This window comes from Poecilia mexicana, unplaced genomic scaffold, assembly GCF_051168715.1.
Source record: "Poecilia mexicana isolate PSO_F unplaced genomic scaffold, ASM5116871v1 scaffold_4, whole genome shotgun sequence".
Lineage (NCBI taxonomy): Eukaryota > Metazoa > Chordata > Actinopteri > Cyprinodontiformes > Poeciliidae > Poecilia > Poecilia mexicana.
This window is the reverse complement of record NW_028263373.1, coordinates 3,665,192-3,688,610: the sequence shown is the minus strand read 5'-3', so window position 1 is coordinate 3,688,610 and position 23,419 is coordinate 3,665,192. Positions and strand designations below refer to the sequence as shown.

The 23,419-nt window shown below is 43.8% G+C and overlaps 2 protein-coding genes across 2 annotated transcripts; one reads left to right on the top strand and one right to left on the bottom strand.

The window, feature by feature from the left end:
• Nucleotides 1–4,958: 4,958 nt before the first annotated feature.
• Nucleotides 4,959–13,886, bottom strand: LOC106908741 (ELAV-like protein 1). The gene is made up of 8 exons (XM_014974921.2): nucleotides 13,711–13,886; nucleotides 13,164–13,227; nucleotides 12,639–12,710; nucleotides 12,378–12,549; nucleotides 9,250–9,353; nucleotides 8,676–8,829; nucleotides 5,841–6,066; nucleotides 4,959–5,753 (listed from the first exon to the last, which is right to left on the bottom strand). The coding sequence occupies exons 2-8, from the start codon at nucleotides 13,197–13,199 to the stop codon at nucleotides 5,435–5,437; spliced, it is 1,083 nt and encodes a 360-aa protein (XP_014830407.1). The 5' UTR covers nucleotides 13,200–13,227; nucleotides 13,711–13,886; the 3' UTR covers nucleotides 4,959–5,434.
• A 1,158-nt stretch (nucleotides 13,887–15,044) lies between these two features.
• stx6 (syntaxin 6) lies at nucleotides 15,045–23,160 on the top strand. Its single transcript, XM_014974926.2, has 8 exons — nucleotides 15,045–15,232; nucleotides 15,744–15,913; nucleotides 15,996–16,090; nucleotides 16,377–16,448; nucleotides 16,562–16,684; nucleotides 16,783–16,889; nucleotides 20,632–20,726; nucleotides 20,879–23,160. Exons 1-8 carry the CDS (start codon nucleotides 15,198–15,200, stop codon nucleotides 20,953–20,955), a joined length of 774 nt encoding a protein of 257 aa, XP_014830412.1. The 5' UTR covers nucleotides 15,045–15,197; the 3' UTR covers nucleotides 20,956–23,160.
• The last annotated feature ends 259 nt before the right edge of the window (nucleotides 23,161–23,419 follow it).

Genomic DNA, 23,419 nt, shown 5'->3' with positions numbered 1-23,419 from the left:
ACAAAGTAAATGAATCAAAATCAGAGGCCATGATGATAAGAGGGACCTGGCCCTCAGAATTATCCAAATTAGTGAATTTCAACTGGTAACCTAACGGGTTTCGATATTTGGGAATCAATATTACCACCGATGTTTCCAAATTATACAAAGTAAATTATGGGAAGTTATTGGATCAAATTCAAAAGGATTTAGAAAGATGGGACATTTTACCGCTTTCCTTTATTGGAAGGATTTAAACAATAAAAATGAATATTCTCCCCAGATTGTATTGAGGATTTGAAAGGTGGCTATACTCTTAAATATCTAAGTAAAGGAAATAACGCACAGAGACGTAGTTCTTGCTGCTAGGCCATAGACGAGCCGGAGATTTATTACACTACCACGGATACCTCATTACAGGTTCTTCAGTTCAGTGCAAAAATCTTCATCGCCATTGTCTTGTCACAAAAAAATCTCTCTGAAGTCTTAATCTCGACCTGTTTTATACTTTTCCATCTTCATCAGTGTGTGTTGGAAAGTTTCAACCAATGGCGTGCTACTGTTGTTTTGCAGAAAGATTCTGGCACGCTTTATACTGAGTGTGTGTGTATTGGAGAACCTTTAAAATATTTTGGACCTCACAAACTTAACATTTACTCCATTTCAGAATTGCTGAATAGAACAATTTATCTCAAATTGTTGATTTTATCTTGCACAAAAAGATATCCTTTCCAGTAAATTCTGGCTCCATTTGCACTTTGCACGGAAAAGGAAGCAAAGAAGTCGGTCAGGTTGACCTGGTGCGAAGCCAAAGTCTCTTTCCAGAGAACCGAGGTGCCAAGATCTTTTTTCCGCCAAACAACTCCTTAAATAGTATTTCCGCTCTTACAATTGTTGTATTTATTTATGTCCTGTCCTATTTGTATTCCAACAACAAGATTTAAAAAAAATACAAAAAATGATCTCTACCTTTATTTGGCAGAAAAGAAAGGCCAGAATAAAATTTACACAGTTGACCAGTGGTAAGCCTTATGGAGGTCTTAACGTACCAAATTTAAAATTATACTATTGGGCAGCACAATTATATGCAACTGTAGATTGGCTAATGCAGAATAAAGAAACAACATGGCTGACACTGGAACAAAGCGCATGCCCTACATTTCCATTACAGGCCCTTGCATTGTGCTAAAATGAAATCTGGAACAGGTACAAAATTACAAATATGTGGATGAAAAGCACAGAAAAGACTTTAAGCATGATTTAAAAAAATATGAAAGCTCCTCAATCTATATCTAGGGCTTTAAAAATATTGGATATAATAGACTTTTTGCCAGGGCAACAAGATTCAGGATTTCGAATCTGGCAAAACAAGAATTTAATTTTTATTGATGACTTGTTTGAGGGAGATTCTGAAATGATTTAGTCAGATTAAGGAGAAGTAATGGGTTGACTACATCTGATTTTTACAGATATTTGCAGTTGAGAAGTTACCTGATGTCACATACTGAATGGTCTCTTCTTAAATCACGACCTACTGATTTAGAATTATTCTTCATTAAGATCACCAAAGAAAGAACATCGGATAAAACTGTGTCAAATTTATACAAATGTTTGCAGTCATGTCTGTCGGAGGGGCCTTCTGAGAAAGGAAAGGTGGGAACTAGAAATGAATGTTGTGATCGAAGATGAAGAGTGGGAACAAGTGTGTGTAAACGGACATAAACTGACTAACAGCCCAACATGGAAAGAATTTTATTGGGAAATAATCGTCAGATATTTCAAAAGACCTTGTATGATTTCAAAATTTGATCAGGCTAAATCAGATTTGTGCTGGAGACAGTGTGGACTAGTTGGAGATCACACGCATATCTTTTGGGATTGTCCAAAGATTAAAAAGTTCTGGGAGGGAATTAGAGAGGAAATTTCAAATATTTTACACATTTTTATTGAATGGAACCCCCTGGTCTTTGTTCTGGGAGTACCCCCAAGTAATTTAAGTAAAGAAAAACGGTACTTGTTTGGAATCCTTGTACTCGTAGCCAAAAAAATGATAACAGTAAGTTGGTATAAACCTTTACCCCCTACTATAAATCAATGGAAAGAGAGACTAGTGAGCGTTTATACAATGGAGAAAATAACAGCAAAGCTAAACATGTCCACTGATTTATTTAAGAAAAGGTGGAACCTTTTGATGACATATTTGCAATTAACATTGTAGCAAGTAAGATAAATGTAAACACAGGTATAAACTTTATAGGTATATTTAACATATGTCTCTGTTAAGATGCAGGAAAAAGTTACTTGAGGAAGATTTTTCCTTTATTTCATATTTCATGTTTGTAATCCATTTGTAACCTGTTTTATATCCCACTGAGCGGTGGAGGAAAAAGCTCCTTGGAACTTCAGCTCGCCGAATCGTTTGGATGTTCTTGTTCAACTGATTTGTTTGGTTGTACTGGATATCGATGTTTGTGACTTAATGTGTTAATCATTGAATTTGAATGCAGAACTAATAAAATAAAGTCTTTATTAAAAAAAAAACTGACAACATAATTTGAGCTAAAGGACTACAACAGAGAATTTCAGGCTTTCATCTCTGAAAATGGTAAATGGACTGAACTTATATAGCACTTTTCCAATCATTTTGACCACTAAAAGCACTTTACACTAGAGTGACATTCACCCATTTGCACTCACAAATGCTCTCAGACTTATAAGCCGATACAAACATCGGTAGGCAATTTGGGGTTGAGTGCCTTGCCCAAGGGGGCATCAACACGTGGCATCGAACCTACAACCTTCCGACCTCAAGAAGACTACTCTACCCACAGAGCCACAGTCGCTCCACCACTCTGATGTGTGCTGGCTAAGCCGCGGCTCTGTGCTGCAGCGGTTTTATTCACTGAGATCAGAAATCGACCAGTTTTTAAAAGAGAAGGGCAAACCTCTTCATGAACTTAGTGACCCTCTGTGGCTGGCAGACCTGGCATTTTTAGTTGATCTTATGCATCATCTGAATACACTGAACAAGAACCTACAAGGCAAAGAACAGCTGGTGCCACAACTGTATGCGCACATGAAAGCCTTCTGCGTAAAGCTCCGCCTGTTTGAGAAACAACTACAAGGCTTTAATGCTGCACACTTCCCTGCGCTGTCTGAAATAAAGTCTGCTTTTCCAAAGACCGACCTTTCTGTTTAAAAAGCAGAAATGTGTCTGTGATTGCATCTCTCGTGAAAGAATTCAAAAAGTGTTTCCAATATTTTTCTGTCATTGAAAAACAAATAAAGCTGTTCTCAACCCCCTTCCTGGTGGATGCAAAAGAAGTGGAAGAATTTTGTTTACTCAAATCTCTGAGCAAATACACAAAAATGCAAATGTTCTAAAAAAAAAAAAAGTAAATTTCTTTTAGAATGACATTAGACTTATACCCAGGGGTGAAAGTAGTTTTAAACTCTTGGGGGTATTATGAAAAAATAAATAAATAAATAAAAATAAATAAATAATAAAAAAAAAAAATTCCCCTCTCACCCTCCGTGGGTGGTCTCTTTCATCCTCTGAGCTCGGGTCCTCTACCAGAGGCCTGGGAGCTTGAGGGTTCTGCGCAGTATCTTGGCTGTGCCTAGAACTGCACATTTCTGGACTGAGATGTCTGATGTTGTTCCTGGGATCTGTTTGAGCCACTGCTCCAGTTTGGGGGTGACTGCCCCGAGGGCCCCGATGACCACAGGCACCACTGTGGTCTTCACCTTCCAGGCCTTCTCCAGTTCCTCTCTGAGGCCCTGGTATTTCTCCAGTTTCTCCTTTTTCCTGATGTTGTGGTCACTTGGTATTGCTACATCCACCACAACGGCTTTCCTCTGTTCTTTATCCACCACCACAATGTCCGGTTGGTTCTCCATTACCATCTTGTCTGTTTGGATCTGGAAGTCCCACAGGATCTTAGCTCGGTCATTCTCCACCACCTTTGGGGGTGTTCCCCACTTTGACCTTGGGGCTTCCAGTCCATATTCTGCACAGATGTTCCTGTACACTATGCCCGCCACTTGGTTATGTCGTTCCATGTACGCTTTCCCTGCCAGCATCTTGCACCCTGCTGTTATGTGCTGGACTGTCTCAGAGGCCTCCTTGCACAACCTACACCTTGGGTCTTGTCTGGTGTGGTAGATCTGAGCCTCTATTGCTCTGGTGTTTAGGGCCTGTTCCTGGGCGGCCAGGATGAGGGCCTCCGTGCTGTCCTTGAGTCCAGCTTTCTCCAGCCATTGGTAGGATTTCCTGATATCAGCCACTTCAGTTATTTGTCGGTGGTACATCCCATGTAGGGGCTTGTCTTCCCATGATGGTTCCTCCAGCACCTTGTCCTCTGTTCCCCATTGCCTGAGACATTCGCTGAGCACATCGTCCATTGAGGCTTTGTCCTTGATGTATTTATGGATCTTGGATGTTTCATCCTGGACAGTGGCTCTCACACTCACTAGTCCTCTGCCTCCTTGTGTACAGTCTCAGGGTGCTGGATTTGGGGTGGAACCCTCCATGCATGGTTAGTAGCTTCCGAGTCTTAACGTCCGTGGCCTTCATCTCTTCCATTGGCCAGCTAATTATTCCAGCAGGGTATCTGATTACTGGTAAGGCATAGCTGTTTATCACACGGATCTTGTTGCCTTTGAGCTGGCTTCTCAGGACTTGCCTTATTCATATATATATATATATATATATATATATATATATAAGCCAGACTGCAAGCATCTCTTCTGGGGTGAGCATTTTACTGGCAGGGCAGAATTATTCCTGAGAGATAGTTTATAATTTTTAATAGTTGATGCATTGTAGAGGAAATGCACCAGACCACTTCCTTAGATCATGGTTATGTTACCATGGTAACTGATGCCATATGCCCAACCAGTCTTCATCACCATCATCTGTGGTTTCTAAAGCCCAGCTGGGACATATGGGTCCCTCTGATTTCACTCAATTAAGGCAATTTATTTATGTTGCTCATGTTTTCATAAACAGATTTATTATTGAAGAGTCAACATGACACTGAGGCTCAAACAGCTTCCACCGGTTCTGCTCGTTTCAAAGTCCAACATGAAGTCAGAACCTCCTTGGATTATTAAACCGACCAGAACCAAACAACATTTAATGATTCATTTAACAACTGCAGAGTGGAAATTTTTCACCTAAAACAGATCGACACTTTCTAAAAAAAATAAAAATAAAAAAAATAACAGAACCGAGACGGAAACTCCCACCATCTCTGGAGGAAACTACAGTCCAGTCCGGCAGGAGATGGACCAATCAGGTTGTAGGAGACGGATCAATCAGGAGCCAGAGTCCAGAGAATCGTCCCAGAACGAGTTTCAGCTCAGAAACAAAAAGCTGTGCATGCTAATAAAAAAAAACAACAGAAACTACATCATATGACCTTTAGCCCCGCCCACCCGCTTCCACCGCCGGCTACTTGTGACCCTTGTTGGTCTTGAAAGACACCTGCAGGACTTTGTCCCCCAGCTGGTAGCCGTTCAGGCTGTGGATGGCCATGGCGGCTTCTTCATAGTTCGCCATGGTAACGAACCCAAAGCCTTTGCACTTGTTGGTGTTGAAGTCTCGGATGACCTTGACGTTGACGACGGCACCGAACGGCCCGAACATCTGCCACAGCATTCCCTCGTCAGCGTCCTGGCTCAGGTTGTAGATGAACAGGCACCAGCCAGAGGAGGGGCTTCCCGAGGCTCCGCCCCCCGCGCCCATGTGGTCGGCCGACATTGGAGAAAACCTGGAGGCAAACAGGAAGTGGAGCTAATTTAAAACCCATCAGCCAATCAGAACACTGCGTCACAGTTACCGTAATCTGATGGCTCACCTGAACCTCTGTGCCTGATGATGGACCGGGCCTCCGAAGCGTCGCGATTGGCCGTGGTAGGTCTGTGACATTACCATGGGGTTCCGGCCTTGGTTGGGGTTTGCAGCAAACTTGACTGTGATTGGCTCAGAGCCGCCGGGCGGGACGTGTCCGTTCAGGTGCTTCACAGCGTCCTCGGCCTCGCTGCGCTTATCGTAGCGGATGAAGGCCACGCCCCGAGACAAACCTGGCAGCCAATCAGAGGACAGCGACTGTTTAGCGAAGGGGGAAGGAGGTTCAACGACTCTGAAGTTGACACAAAGCAAGGCATTATGGGTGTTGGAGTGAAATGAAATTAGATATAAAAGAGTGGATGAAAATGCGATAAAAACGACGTTCAATAGAGAAAGTTTTCAGGTTAGGGTCCATGGAGACTAGGGCTGTTGTAAACGCTTTAGTAATCGAGTAATCTATTGATTATTCTGACGATTAATCAAGTAATTGGATAAAAAAGTTTATAAAATAAAACATTGGTAAATCTGGCATAATACCGGTGTTACTATCAGATATCAATATCGGTCCAATTTTTCATATTTTTTGTAGTTTAGAAAATTAACCTGTAACAATAACTAACCTGAAAATTAATTTGGTATAAGTTAAATAAGTTGTTAACTTTCTAAGTTAACCTGAAGAAAAGTTATAGAAAGATCTGAAATTATATCAATTCAATAAGAGACAGGTTCACAAATACGGTTATGAAAAATGTCTATGATCCAGCTTTTAGTTTGTGTTCATCTTCAGTGAGTTTAACAGATGAACTCTCACCTTGCCCCAAATCTGTAAAGCTTTGGGTTTGAGAAATGAGAATACGGGAAATATCACCTGTAGTTGAGGGAGTGGGGGGTGGGAGTCGACCGGCAGACCAGGGTACGAACTGAAGAACGGGGGGCAATCTGGGATATTTACCTTCGTTCGTCACACTAAGAAACTCATCTACCAGCCATGTATCGCCGTGATGATTTCCGCCTCCCGTTTGTTGAGACCGGGATGATTTACATTGTAACTAGAGGTGTGTCGATCGATCGGCCACCAATCACAATCAGCTGATTTCCATGAAAAAGTGTATGATCGGTGATCACAGTCTCTTGTTGCTGATCACCTGTATCTCATTCGCAGCCTGTGTGAGCAACCGACCTCTTTCCTTCACACTGCGCAGGCGTGCAGCAGTAAATCCTAAGCAATGTGGTGAGGAACTAGAACGCTGAGAATGAACAGGGAAGTTTGCGTGTTGCAGTGGAAAATTAGCTCGGAGGTGAAGCACGTCAAAATGCACCAACACAACGAATCTAATGTGACATTTAAAAAACACTTGACGGAGTTCAGCTACATTGAGACTCAACGCAGGAATAATAGGACATCCGGAGCGGCAGGTAAAGCAGCGCACAGCTACAAACACTCACCCGGATTAGCATGACTGTCAGAAAGCTAAACAAATAACCTGGAAAATTATTTAAGTCTTCGAGCTGCGATGTAAGACGCTGGTTCTGCTCTCCTGTTGAACCGCTGCTACGCTACAGGTAATAATATCTGACAGACGGAGCTTCGCTTCTGCTCCACCTGGTGGTGACTCTCACACCGAACCTGCTTAAAGCTGCAGCATCTAACTTAAAAAAGAAAAGATTTTAAGATATGCATTAAAACTTCTGCTATGTAATAACATGAGATAGATAATCTCTGAAAAAATAGCCAATCTCCTCTGCCTCCTCCCTGTTCTGCAGAATTACTCCACTGGGTCAGAACCAGCATTACTCAGCTAGCCAAGCTGTCAGGAAGGATTGTTTATTTTGATGCAGCCTGCGTTTCACTTTGAATGAATGTTTCCTTTTTTACTTGACATTATTTGATATAGACAGATTTATTTGACTCATGTATAATTTATGGTACTGAGAGCCTTACTGTTAAATATGATTTTACTGGTTTTTCAGTTATCCTTTTGACTGAATAGCTGCTGCACCTAAATATCTGTAGGTACAATACAGCAGCTATTCAGTAAAATGTTCAGATCATTTTTTTATTTTGTCAGATCACAAAGTAGCATTTATACCTAAAGCAATCCAGGTGATCAGCAAAGATCGGCCTCATGGGTGATCGGTATCAGAATCGGCAGCAGAAATCTGATCAGAGGATCCCCAATTGTAACCATGAACTGCTCAGCCGCCTGCCGTGTTCAGTCTATCCGCTCACCTGTATAAATACTCCGTAGCGCTCTTCCTGCCATTCGCTCTGAACCAGCAGCTCCCCGAGGGTATTAATCTCGGTTAATATGAAATAACCAGCTAATCTGAACCGTTTCCATGAGGTTACTAAATTTTAACAAGACAAAATGAAACATTTGGGTTTAGTTGAGTCCATCAGAACTTCCTGGTTCTGCTGAGCGATGCTCTGGGCCTGTACTTCTTCGATGGAGAGGAACCAAGACGCTCCCTTCAGAGCTAGAACCAGACTGCAACCACACCTTATCTGGTCTGAGTGAGTCTAGACCAGGAGTGCTGAAGTCCAGACCTCCAGAGCTGCCATCCTGCAACTTTCAGATGCATCCCTGCTACAACACACCTGGGTCAAATGAGTGTGTCGTTAGCTGGTCTGTTCAGAGCTGATCCTGCTCTGTTGGAGTAAGGGTGCATCTAAATGTTGCAGGACGGTAGCTCTGGAGGACTGGACTTGAGCACCTTGGTGTAGCCGGAGCAGCAGCTGACAGTGTTGGTTTCTTTGGGCAAATGTAGGACCTGAATTTGAAGGCATTGGCTCCGTTTCTCTCTAGCACCGATGGAAGCGGGGAGGGTCACATGACCTCACCTGACGCCTGGTCCACCAGGACCCTGGAGTTGATGATGCGTCCGAAGGAGGAGAACATGTCTTCCAGGTCCTGCTGGCTCAGCGTTCTGGGCAGACCGCTGATGTATAGGTTGGCGTCTTTGATGGTGTCTGAACTTGGGCGAGCAAACGACACCTGCAGGAAGGAGAGAGGAAGACTTCAGTTCCTCTTCCTCACAGGACAGAAATATTCAAATAAAATTACAGAAAACTTTCAAAGTAAGAGTTACATTCAGTGTCCAAATAAAAAACAGGGTATCTTAAATTTAAAAAAGTAAAATAAAGTTTACATTTAACCATAATCGTTTAAATAATAAAATAAAAGACATGAAATCATGTTGAGTTTTTCAAAATAAAAGCATCCGTTTTTAAAGTTAAGTCTTGACACATCATCTCACTGAACTGAAGGAAGCGACAGATTCAGTGCCGACGTGTGTCAGAACAAAATACCTTCAATCTTCAGGCGCTGCCACTGAGAGCGCCCCCTACTGTCCAGGAAACATAACACATCTATCAGTGGAAAGAGGAAAATCAAAGAGCACCTGTGGCGCGTTACCTTGATAGTTTTAGACTGTAGCCTCAGGCCATTGAGGGTACTGATAGCCCTCTCTGCATCACTATGGTTAACAAAGTTAACAAAGCCGTAACCTAAACTGTGGCCTAGAGAAACACAAAGGAAAACAACAAAATAACAGCAAAACTCTCGGTTACAGCATCACATTGAGAAAGAAACACAGAGTTCAAAACGCAGGACAGAGTCTGATCAGATCCACAAAACAAACCCAAACGGTTCTGAACAAACTGAGAAAACGGGCTTCACAACAACAAGATGGTGGTTCAATAGGGAGGTCCGAAGGGCTCAGTAAGGTCAACTGGACCCAGTTAGCTCCTGGTTAGTTCACGGTTAACTCATTTAGCTCCTGGCTAGCTGCTAGCTACTGATTAGCTGCTGGATAGCTCCTGCTATCTCATATCTAGCTTGTAGTAAACTACTGGCTAGCTACTCGTTAGCTGCTTATTAGCTACTGGTTACCAGCTTTAACTAGCACTGGTTCTGACCCACCAGGGGGGTTCTGATTAGATAAGGTAAGGGTAAGCTCCGATTGGAAGCAGCTCCTTCTGATTGGTCGGAAGGAGCTGCTTAGAACCTTTTTTATCTGATCTGAACGTCCTCAGATCAGGAGGGTTTCAGTTACTATGCCAACAGGATAACCCATGGTAGCTATGGTTACGGGGACAGGTGAGCCTGTGGTTACCATGGTGACAGAAGAGGAACCATATTCTATATTCAAAAATCGAATAAAAACAAAAGAACATGCAGGAGAGCAAAGAGTTAACCTCGACCTCCCAGAACTTTGAGGAAACTCAGGCTGCGTTCACACTGCAGCCTGAAGTGACCCAATTCTGGGGCCATTCACACTTCCAAATAGATGTGAGCTGAATGCGTTCTGCAGTCTGAACGGGCAAACGACCTGAAAGTGTCCCGCATGCGCAGTAGAGGGCGCCATAGCGTCAGCGTTCTCAGTGTTCTGCCAACTGCCATGAAAAGAAGAAGTGCTCAGAGTTTGTGGAAGTAAACATGGAGGCTAATGGTGGAGCTTAGCTTACATATTTGAAGTTGTCGTTCAATCAGAGCAGAAAATTAACAACTTAATCCTTATTACAGTCCGTCATGGTTGTTTTATTCCTGCTTGCGCCGTATCAGGACACAGAATAGTGACATTTGTCAAATATCAGTGACGTTCAGGTCGGATGAATGTGACCTGGACGTTATGGTCGCATTTGAATTGGATACGTATCGGATATGGGTCGCATTCGAAAAGAATCCGACCTGTGCTGTTCACACTGCCATGAAAAGATCGGATACAGGTCGCATTACGTCAAAAAAAAAAAAAAAAATCAGAACTGATCAGAATTTGCACCCTGAAGTGACTTCAGTCTGCAGTGTGAACGCAGCCTTAGAAAATATCTGAGACTAAAATCAAACAAATTTTAACCTGAGGGAGCGGCTGCAGCGCCTGGTGTTTTAGCCCAGACAGACGGAGACTAATCAACTCCAGGGCCGATCAGGACTGAGGTCAACCGACCCAATTGGGTAACTGGTTCCACAGAAACATTTCTCCACTAGTGGGCAGCTGCAAGGACTTTTGCTGTTTTTGCTTTGGCTATTCTGGTGGCAACAAGCGTTTATTTTAAACTGGAAACAATGAACAAAGTCTGAAAACCCGAGATGATGTCTGAACGACAGGAGAAGAACCGGACCGGGTCCCCAGACTCTGAGGTGTGCCCGCCTCATGGAGAAGCGGCACCACCGACCCATTAGAACCCTGATGTGTGAATACTTTTGCCTGCACCAACCAGAACCAGAACCGGGTTCAGCCATCAGAGCTTTGACACAGTGACTATGGAAGCATCCGATGAGGTGAAGAACTTCCTGCTGGAGTTTGGACCTGAGCTGGGTCGGGTTCCGACAGAACCGTTACTGCTCCGTTTTCTCAACTTGTTCAGAACAAAAACATTTCTCAAACATTTTTCTGAAAATTTTACAACTCCTGAAAAAAAAAAAGACATCAAAACATTTTTACAAAGATAAAAAAAAAACGTAAAAAAAATAAAAAATTCTGAATGTAAAACAGAAGTGGTTCCGCCTGAGACTCCAGCAGAACCAGAAAACCGATAACCTGCCAGTGCCGCAGCAAAAACAACAAACATTACAAATTCAACAGCAAAAAAAATCATCCAGGCAAAAAATAATCCACAAAATTGTTTAGAAAAAAAAGAAAGAAACAATCACAAAGTCAATAAAAAAAAAAAAAAAACAGCTGAGAAAAAGAACTGTAGAGACAGAACCACTGGTTCTACTGATCAAACTGGGTCAGAACCAGAACAGGATTAACACTTCCTATGGAGAGGCTGATGGGTCCCAGTACTGGTCCACACACTGGGAGAACTGCTGGACCAGAACATTTGACAAATCATCTGGTTTTGCTGAGATACTAATTATGTTATTTAGGGTTCAATCTTTACATTTCTAAGCTAATTTTGACATTTTTGTGTAAATTTGTTTAATTCCGCATTATTTTGAAAAACCATCTCAGTGCTGCCCCCTTCAGGTGAAACAGTGCCTCTGCAGTTCGATTCTATTGGTTTAAAACGTTCCAGTTTCCATCACTCAGCCACGCCCCCTGGTGGCGAGTAAGGAGCCGACTATACGTGATCGATCGCCCTGCTTTATCAATGTGTGATTGATCAGCAACACGCAGTGATCCACTCTGCCTGCAGCGCTGAGGGCCTCCACATGGCAGCTGCATGGCTGCTAAGCATATGTCGCTGTAAATCTCTCCAAACACAGAATAACATTTCCAGGTTTGTTATTTCTTGGTTTGGATAAAAAATTAAATATAGCGACAAACGGCAGCAGGGAGCGGCTGAGGGCCTCCACATCCTGACCTCAGCCCTGACACCTGGCCACGCCCCTCCGTTTTCTTGCTGAATCCTAACTGTGTGAGGGGCTTAGTTTTCACACAGAACCAGTCCGGTTAGACAGAACTCAGTCGATTTTAATCATCATCCCTAAGTTAAAATCATAAATCAAGGTTCATAACAATAGCAGTCGGCAGAGGTACTGCGGCCCCTAGCGGTCGGCAGAGGTACTGCGGCCCTAGCCAGCGGCGCCAGCGTTACCTGCCACCTTGTCACGGATCAGCTTCGCCGACTCGACCTCGCCCACGCTGCTGAATAGGCTGCGCAGCTCGTCCTGGCTCATGCTCTGCGGCAGGTAGTTGACGATCAGGTTGGTCCGCGAGTCGTCATCCTCCTCCATCATTGTCTCGGTGAAGCCGTTGTCGTACAGCTCCTGAGACACAGGTGGGAAACGCATCAGGTGAACACATAACGGCCAATCAGAGAGCAGCTAGAGGGAGCCAATCAGAAAGCGGTGCTTACCTTCACAGCTGCTCCTTTCGAGGAAATCTGAGTGTCTCTGACTTCACCTTGAGTCGGTTGGACCTCACACACCTTAACACACACAAGTAAGGTCAAAGGTCATAATGCTAAATTTGGTAAAGCCTGGTGTCAGAACCAGGATCCAGCTAGAAGTTATGAGACTGAACTGGTTCTGGATATGATACTGGGTCTGTTTTGGTTCTGAGATTTAAATCAGCTGGAATACTGAGACTCTAAGTGGCCTTTATTTGGAAGAACCAGCCAAATCAGTAAGTACGATTATAAAACAGTCCAAATAATAATGAGATCAGCTTAATCGACTTTGATGGAACCGGTCCAGATTGGTACGAGTCAGCTGATAAGAACCAGTACGGGTCCATTTCTCTGCAGGGTGCTAACAAAACCAGTTGATGGTGGATCAAACTCTGGATGTTCCCCAACATCCTGAAGCAGCAGGTTTAGGGAACCTGCTGCATCCTGGTTGCCATGGAAACGTCTGGCAGGTGTCATCAGTGGTGGGCTCACCTTCAGGTACCTGATGTGTCCTCGTCTCACTGCCATGGAAACAGGTCAACTGGTTTTACTGTGTCTGAAAAAGGAAGCTAATTGGTCAGTTTCAGAACACTTTGATCACATGACTCCACCAACATGGCTGCCTCTGGACCAGTGGAGGTTCCCGCCCCTGATGTTCTACCTGATAATCCCCCACCACTTAATCTGACCTCTGACCTCCACCTGCAATCATTAGGTTCCTCACAACTGATCCGGATCCACCTGGAACCCTAACCCTTCCCCCGCTCGGGAACAAAACTACTCATCTCTGATTCTAACTAGGTTCGAAGCGAGCCGCCATTTGACGGATTATGACGTCATCAATGTCTAAACAGAACCAGTTTCGGATCTAAAGACCGTAAACCCCTCCTGTACAAGGTTAACAATGACCGAACCGTGCTAAAACGGACCGAAACGGTTCTGACGTTAGCAGGTGAGAGGACTCAAACTGAGCACGCGGAGCTAATAGAATGCTAACAAGCTAACGGCGGGAGCTAACAGCTTCACTGAAAGAGCTCACCTGGACAGGAGGCACAGGGGAAGCAGAATAAGGCCCAGCAGTAAACAGGTTCGGTTCAGATTCAACCGATGGTTCGCTTAGTTTAGACACGAAGTTTAAAATCTGCTGCTTGACACGCTCCTCTCAACACAAAGAAACTGAGTCTCGCGAGAATACAGCTTCCTCTGCGTGTATATGGGAACTGACAGAAGGTGTTGCCCTCTGCTGTACAGGCAGGGAAACTACAGTTTTAAAATATCTTTAAAAGTTCCCTAAAACTCATCTTTTCCTTATGGAAGCCCATTTCCGCCATGAAAAAAAAAAGACCAACAGGAAGTCATAATTTCGACTTTCAAAGTCATAATTATGAGATTCAAAGTCATAATTGTCGAAATTATGACTTTGAATCTCATAATTATGACTTTGAAAGTCGAAATTATGGTCTTTTTTTTCATGGCGGAAATGGGCTTCCATATTTCCTGGCGTTACTGTGGTCAGTAGCTGTTTATAAATTTGCTGTATTGAAGAACTTGACATTAACATATAGCAGTTGTTAATAAGCTAAAGTGATATGTTTTATTTTTTAAAACTAAACGTCACATTTCAAACATTCAATTTAGTTGTAATTATTTAAATCAAAGCTTATTAATCTGAGGGAAAAATTAAGTCTTGATGCAATCTGCAAATAGAAACTTTCTAAACTAATTTAAATAATTAACTTAGCTTAGTGAATTGTTTGATAACCAGGGTCCAGTCAGAATGGATGTGTGATTGAATTTAAATGATTTTGTCGTACAGTGCCTTGAGACATCACTTGTGAATTGGTGCTGAATAAATTAACTGAACTGAATTGAACGGCTTGTAGGTCCTTTTTGTTTTGTTTTGTTTTGTTGGGTCTAGTGGCCTTTATTTGAAAGTAGTTCGATAGGAAATAGGGCAATGAGAGGGGGGAAGACATGCAGCAAATGTTGCCAGGCCAGGAATCGAACCTGTGACCACCACCATGAGGACTAAGGCCTCAGCTTGTAGGTCCATTACTGCCCCCCTTTTGGATTGTGTGACATCACATTTTCTATTGATGTTTTCTCAAAGATCTAAGATGTTGTCTGTTCATGGTTAAATAATTTTTAGGTATCTGCATCTCCAGCGGAACCAGAGGGTCTGGATCAGAACCAGAGTGTTCCTGAAGGTGATTCTGGGCCGTCCCCTTACAGCTCTGCTACTGAAACGGAAATGAATGAAACGTGTTTAACTTAAAATAAACTTGTTCACTTGTTCAGGTTTTTCTTTCCTTCACTGCCATCTCCAGTCCACCAGCAGGAGGCGGCTCTACTTGATCTGCTCACTAGGAAGTGACGTCACTGCGTGGTTTCCGTTGCTACATGTAAACAAAGCGCAGTTAGCTGCGGGTACCCCGGTGACGAGAACTGGGCAATAATCAGAACCAAGCCGAATCGGTGGATCCGGACCGGAACGTCTAAGGGATGGAGTGAACCAGAACCGGCACCATGTCCATGGAAGACCCGTTCTTCGTCGTTAAAGGGTCAGAACCTCCGCAGCCACAGCAGCTAGCATCAAACCGAACCAGAACCGAGCCCGAACCCCTGGTTACCGGTTAAACTGGTCAGACTAGCACCGAGGCCGGCACCAGTGTGACCAGTTTAACCAGTTCAACTGGTTGAGGAGCATCAGTTGCTAAACCTGATCGTGTGATGAGACTGAATAGAAATAACAGAAATGCAGCGAGGTGTCATAGCGGATTTCAGGTTCAGACGAAAAATAAAATATCTGAAACTGGACCTGATGTTCAACACACAACAGAGAGTCACGTGATGAGCACGTGACCTGAGCCCGCAGCTGGTTAGCCAGGTAATCTGCTCTAACTGACCCTCCGAGACACACCTGAGCAGGTAACCCTACCTGCAGGTACCACCGACCCGCCAGAGGTCCAGTTGGACCGTATTGTTCCAGTTCACGAATACATTACTGATCCCAAAGGGAAATTAAACCCGGTTATGGTTCTGGCTCTGACTCGGTTTTGGTTCTGTGTGCAGGGAGGTGGAGAAGGCGGTCCACGCTGCCCAGAGCCTCCATCGCCGCTGGGTGGAGCTACAGCAGGAAGTGGGCGGAGCCTCCAGGGAGGAAGCGGATTGGACGACCAATGAGCTGCGGAATGGCCTGCGGTCCATCGAGTGGGACCTGGAGGACCTGGACGAGACCATCAGTATCCTTGTCCCACAGTCTGTCCTCCACTCTGTCTCTGAGTCCCCCATCCCAAGTCTCCGTTCTCCTTGACATCCCTGAAGGCATCGTGGAATCCAACCCCAGGAAGTTCCACCTGGATGCCGCCGAACTGACGAAGAGGAAGGCCTTCATCACCAGCACTCGCCTCACCGTCCAGGTAGGTTTGACCTTCCCCTGACCTTCCCCTAGCCCAGGGGTGGCCAAGTCCAGTCCTCGAGAGCCACCATCCTGCAAGTTTTAGAAGTATCCTTACTCCAACACACCGGGATCAGCTCTACAGAGGCCTGATAACAAGCCATTCATTTGATTCAGGTGTGTTGAAGCAGGGATGCATCTGAAAGTTGCAGGATGGTGGCTCTCGAGGACTGGACTTGGCCACCCCTGCCCTAGCCGGTCCTCGGAGCTGGTCCAACCCGATATTCAGCTGGTTCTCTGTTTAACAGGACATGAAAGAACAGATGTCGGGTCCAGCACCAGCAGCTGGTTCTGGTACTGCTGACAGATACGGCAAACAGGTATAGGCCCTCAACAGCCAATCAGCTGCTGTGACTCAGTTTGAGCTCTCTGATTGGTCAAGTCTCTTGCTGATCGCAATCTGAATGGGTTCTGGTTCTGTTCGGTTCTGCAGGTTCTGCTGGGAGACGCCCGGGATCCCATCTGGCAGCCTGGTTCCGATCGGTTCGGCCCGCCGGACCGCCGACCGCAGAGCGCCAACGCTCAGTTCATTGGCGACCAGCAGACACAGCAGCAGGTACCAGAACCTGCTGCTGTGGTTCTGGTCGCCACTTCCAGAACCACAGCCGCCTGTTCCAGTTCTGACCCGAACTGACCCGCCGCTTTGTGTTGCAGCTGATCGCGGAGCAGCAGGACGAGCAGCTGGAGCGAGTTTCCGGAACCATTGGGGTTCTGAAGAACATGTCGGAGCGGATCGGCCTGGAGCTGGACGAGCAGGCCGGGTAAGAACCCAGTTCTGTCTGTGGAACTACCAACTGGTTCAGTTGGGTCTATTCCGGTGCCGGTTCTGGTCCAGATGGGTTTAGTTCTGGCTCCAGTACCAGTCCGGTATCGGTTCTGGTACCAGTCTAGTGGACAACTTTGGACATGAGATGGACGGCACTCAGTCTGGTTGGGTTCTGGTTCTGGTTAGCGCTGTAACGATTCCTTGAATAATTCGAGTTCCTCGATTATTAAAATTCCTCGAGGAAATTTTACCTGCCTTCTGTAAATATGTTTTATTTAGCGCACCGTGTTCCGGCCGGGTTCTTATTTGCGTTGCTCACTTCCGCCTACGAGTTGTTGCTAAGTGCCAATGCTAGCAGCTAGGGCTGAAACGATTCCTCGAATGATTCGAGTACCTCGATTACTAAAATTCCTCGAGGAAAATTTACCTGCCTCGAAGCTTCGTTAATTTATGTTTTATTAGTTAGCGCACCGTGTTCCGGCCGGGACTTCATTTGCGTTGCGCGGAGCTCTCACTTCCGCCTCTGAGTTGTTGACAAAAGCTAAGTCTCAGCGGCATAAAGTCCAATCTTCAAGATTGGCCCGTGGGGATTTTATTGATTGATGATAATGCCCGACTTTTTATCGTTTTTGGGGAACCAATAAGCATCCTTAAAATGACTGGGGGGATGCCTGGAGTACGGCAGCATTTCTCCTCCGGGGCTGCTGGTTGAAAGCGAACGGCGGGAAGAGCGCTGAGGTGAGCGGTAGACTGAACAGGGCGGGCGGCTGAGTAGCTGATGCTTACCGTGTAAATGTAGCTTTACCGACGAACCGCACAATAAATTTCATATCCCGGTCTGAAGAAACGGGTGGCGGAGCGCATCGTACATGGCTGGTAGATGAGTTTCTGAGTGTGACCAGTGAAGGTGTCGTAAATATCCCGTATTGCTTCGCCCCGTGTTCGTCCCCCGGTCTAACGGTTCGTCAGTCCGCTGGTCTATTTCCTCCCCTCCACCCCATCTTACGTTCGTTCATTCGCCCTCTCCTCCCACTCCAGGCGGCATTTCCCGTATTTTCAAACCCAAAGCTTGACAGGTTAGGTGGCAAGGTGAGTTTAATTAATCTATTAAACTCACTGAAGATGAATACATAAACTAAAAGCTGGATTGTAGACATTTTTTATAAGCATATTTGTGAGCCTGCCTCTTTGTTATTAAATTCAATATAATTTCAGATTTTTCTATAACTTTTCTTCTGGTTAACTTAGAAAGTGAGCTATTATTGTTACAGGTTAGTTTTCTAAACTACAAAAAAGCAACTGTTAGGGATGCTCAAATATGAAAAATTGGACTGATATTGATATCTGATAGTAACACCGGTATTATGCCAGATTTACCAATATTTCATTTTATAATTTTTTTTATCCGATTACTCGATTAATCGTAAGAATAATCGATAGATTACTCGATTACTAAAATATTCGTTTACAACAGCCCTACTAGCAGCATAATGTCCAGTTTTCAAGTTCAGTCTGGGAGGATTTTATTCATTTATGATAATGTCTGGGCTTTTATCGTTTTTGGGGGACCAATAAGCATCCTTAGGGTTAGAGGTCTGGTGGCGGGGAGAGGCTGCAGATGCAGGTGAGCGGATAGACTGGAGACGGCCGGTGTGCTGACGATCTGTCGTACCGGTAAATCCAGCGTACCTCGTGGTAATGCGCACATCGATGTTACGTTTCTTATAAATCCGTCACACCTGTAGAAGTTTCATTTTGTGTGTTTTAGTTCTCAGACGTTTACGGTAAATAAAAAAATTAAAATAAGAAAAATCCAGTTATCTCCACGCAGCGTCCAGAAAGAGGTGATGTTCTGCTTGTTGCCCAACAGCTTCGGTCAGCATCCAGCTGTTCATGAGCTTTTTTAGGACATATTCCTGCAGTTTTCTAAAGAAATATTGAAATATTAAAAAGGCAGATTAGCTATAGGGACAAAATATCCCGACCAAATGTGTAGTCAAACAGTATTTGTAGTAATAGTGACGCTAAACGGGACGAATGTCTTGTTTACAGTTTGGTAACAATATTGGAAACGGTAAAAGTCATTTATGTTAATATGTTTGATTAACATAGCAGCTTAATTAAATAAAATTTACCGTAAACTTCTGAGAAACATAACACACAGGTATGTGTATGTGACACATTGATGTGCGCATTACCATAAGGCAGAGGTTCCCAAAGTGTGGGGCACGCCTCCAAGTGGGGGCGCCAATGCCATTGCAGGAGGGGCACGGGTCTGGATGACAAAAAAAAACATGATCGCTGTATGCTCTGGGTTTTTACCTTAGAATGACCAACTCTCTGTTATTCCTCTGTCAATTTGATACAGTAGAGGCTTCCACACTTCCATATCTGTGTCCTCTGTCACTTTTATCAGAAGTTAAAACTGTTTAATCCGTTGTTAACATGTGGTAACCTGTTTTTCCGAGACGATTTTAAACGGAACATGAGCGGTAAGACACTGGCGCTGGGTTTCCACCTGTGGGCAGTGAAGGAGACCTGCTGCTGGGCGGAGCTACAGGTGTGTTAGAATCACGGCAGCAAACCAGCAAAACACAAAGAACTTTTCACAGTTTCCCCCCCAAACTAACCGACTGTTGAGTGAAGCTGCTGGATGAAGGTAAAGTTAGCTAAAGGATGACTAGCTAATATCAATACAGAACCTTAAGCTTGTTAACAAGTAGCCTGTAGGCTACCGATAGTGTTGTCTGTGTTCAGCTACGATTCATTTTGCCCCTAAAGAAGTTGATTCCCCCCCCTTGTTCATCTGGAGCCGGGCTGAGTATAACATGGAGTCTCTAAGAATCCCCCCCCACCTCCTTCGCTCACACACATTGTTCAACCAGACAGCTATTTGTAAGCCATAGGGGCCCAGAAATAGTTTGGAAACCACTGCCATAACGTGTGCTGGATTGACGGGTAAGACAGATAGAACACCTGTTGCTGTTCTGTAGTTGATTATTAACATAAGTGTAGCTTTATGGACGAAGCGCAAAATAAATTTCAGATCATCCTGGTCTCAACATGTGTGGCGCAGCGCATCGTGGCGACACGTAGCTGGGAGATGTTTCTATGTGACGAATGCAGGAGTCGCATCCCGTCGCTAACATGAACACAAAGCTTCATGTTTGAAGCTTTGTGTTCATGTTTGTGACCCAGGAACTCTGACCTGGGCAAGGTCAGAGTTCAACTATTAAACTGAATGAAGATGAATCGTAAACTAAAGACTGGAGTAAAAAAAAAGATGCTAGCACCATAGACATATTTTATAAGCGTATCTGTGAGCCTGCCTCTTTATTATTAAATACGGTTATAGAAAAATCTGAAATTATATTGTTAACTATAAATTAATTATAAATTAACTTGTAACAGTAATGGCTCACTTTGTAAACTAAACTAGCTTACAAAGTGAGCCATTATTGTTACAAGTTAGTTTTCTAAACTAAAGAAAAGTTACTGTTAGGGAAGCTGAAATATGAACAATTGGCCTGATGTTGATTATCTGATAGTAACACTGTTATGTTAGATTTACCAATATTTTATTTGATAATTTTTTTTATCCGATTACTCGAGAAATCATCAGAATATTGATAGAATACATGATTACTAAAATAATTATTTACAATAACCCTAGTTCCGGGTCCCGTTCTGGTCCAGTTCTGGTCCGGTCCAGTAGCTAAGTCTTGTCTGCCCATCAGGATGTTGGACGACTTTGGACATGAGATGGACAGCACTCAGTCCCGCCTGGACAACGTCATGAAGAAACTCGCTAAAGTCTCACACATGAACAGCGGTAATCTGCCCGGCAACACATTATTCATTCAGAAGCTCAGTCTGGACTCTGATTGGGTAGAATTCAGTGATTTTGAGCTCTGATTGGACAGAGCTGTGTGTTTTAGGGGCGTGTCTGTCTATCTGATCAGTGATTGGTTGGTTTCTTCTCAGATCGCCGCCAGTGGTGTGCGATTGGAGTGTTGCTGCTGATTCTACTGGTCGTCATCATCCTCTTCTTCATCCTCTGACTGAAGCATCACATCGACCTAAACTGCTGATCCCAGCCCTCTGGACCCGGTCCGGTCCGGTCCGACATGTTCCTGCTGTGACTTTCACTTGTTGAACTTTATTTCAGAGAGAAAAGAAGTCTGTTCAGTTTGTTTTTGTTTGCTTTTATTTAATATTCTAAAAGTACCTAGCATAACTCTAAAACCACCCAGTCTAACCAGTCTAACTAGTTTCTGTCCAACATGGACCTGATGACTCAGCAGAACCTGGGTCCATTCTGTTTACTCAGAGCCACTTTGACCCGTTTGAGCTTCAATCTGATTGGCTCCTGCCTGCAGCAGGAGAAACATGGGCTGGGTTCTGGAGGTTCTGGATAGGAGTGCACCGATTGCAGTTTTCTGACCGATGGCCAATAATCGATCTTTAAAAAGCCTGAGCTGCCGAGTCCGACTTTCTTTATCTGAAATGTCGATAAATAAAATTAATTATTTATTTGGATAACAGTGGGGCGGCTATTGTTACTGCAGACATGCAGACAGGATCTGGTGGGCGGGGCTGATCTGGTGGGCGGGGCTAACAGTGTAACCTCAGCAGAGGACAGTGGCTGATTTTTAGAGTTTTTCTGATGTAGATCAGGTTGTCCGATGACTGATCTCCCAAAACGAAGGAACTCTGCACCAATAAATCGGCTGGCCGATAAATCAGTGCACACCTAGTTCTGGAGGTTGTGGTAGATTGGACCCAGAAAGTGAACTCTGCTCCACCTTTAGACTGAACAGTTTTCAGTTTCATAAAATGTAAAAACATCAGGAAAATTATTCTTTCAATAATGTTTCTTAGAGAACCAGAACCAGAACCCTGACCCAAACATCTGTTTTATTTTCTCCAGGACCAAAACAAACCTCATTCTGAACTAGACCAGTTTAAACTGGTTCATTTTAACTGGTTTATTTCAGCTCTAACTGGTTAATGTGGTGGAACTCACTTCGAAACACTAAATTTTGTTTGTGTTTATTTTGTTTACTGAAAACTTTTAGTTTGCTAAACAGTTTAAGTGACATGTTGACGTTTGAATTTATATTATTAAAATTGTTTAGGATTTAGATTTGAGTCCTCAACACTTCCTGCTGCTCCTTCACAATAAAAGCCTCTTGCTCTATGGTAAACTGTCAGCTCAGCGGTAGAAGCAGCTTCTGATATGCTCTTATTCTGAGGAGTAACAGGAAGTCTGATAAATGAGCTATCTTTATGAGAACAGCTGACCAAGAAGCAGTCAATCATGGGTTTACACATCAGGTATGACAGGTGGCAGCCGTTTGGTCATGTGACATCAATGAAACATTAAATTTCTGACTGATCAACTTTATTAAAGTATCTTGTTGGAAACTCCAGCTTTATTAAAGGAGCAGTTCGCTTTATTTCAGCTTAGTAAATGTCCCAAAGTCATATGGTTTCGGCCAATCCTTATTCACACACCTTTCATACAGTGGTGCAGACCACTAGGGGGTTGGGTGAGTGTGTGTGTCTGATGAAAATGCAGTTGCAAAAAAGTGAGAAAAGTAGAACGAGTCCGCCAACACATGTTTGAGCTTTCACTGTGTTCATAGTTCCCTTGCGGCGCAAACAAGGCACGTTAGAAAAGATCGCTCAACAAGGGTGCGAAAATTTTCCCACCTGGGCGGCGAGGAGACGCTGAAAAAAACAGTATCTGATGGGGAAACGCGAATCGATGTAACTGGTTATGTCATCAACAAGCTTTACCGCAGTTAGCCGGCAGACTGCAGATCTACATTGTCATACAAATTTCTATAGTTTCTACTTTATAGGTTTATATCGGACATTCCTAGAAAGTAGTCCTCATAGCTTCATATATCCACTCGGTTTATGCAAAATAAGGATTCTTTAAAATTAGGCGGTGACAAAAGTTCCTGTAACAGGGCTACAGGAACTTTTGTAGTTCCTGTAGCCCTGGAACTACTCTTAAACTTAAGAGTTTAAGTTCTCCTGACTTAAACTCTTAACTGTACACTTATTTATGTTTTATACATCGGTATAATTTGCACTGGAAGCATGATGGCTGTTTGTTTTGCATTCCCGTTCTCACAGTTTCGTTACGACGACGCTTGTTTCTCACTGAAGGGTTGATTGAAACAGGCTTTTGTTTGCCTGAATGTGGATCCATCTGTTTTTGGTTTTCTTTTTTATTAAAAATATATCGCTTGGAATTATGTGTGAATATGTTTTTAATTTCATTGGAGTAAGGCATGCTAAGGCATGCTAAGGCATGCCTTAGCATGCCTTAGCATAGCATGCTAAGGCATGCTATGCCTTAGCATAGCATGCTAACAGGGCTAGGCGTTAGCATAACTCCACTAACAGGGCTAGACCTTAAGGTAGCATGCTAACAGGGCTAGGCATTAACATAACTCCACTAATAGAGCTAGACCTTAGCGTAGCATGCTAACAGGGCTAGGCATTAACATA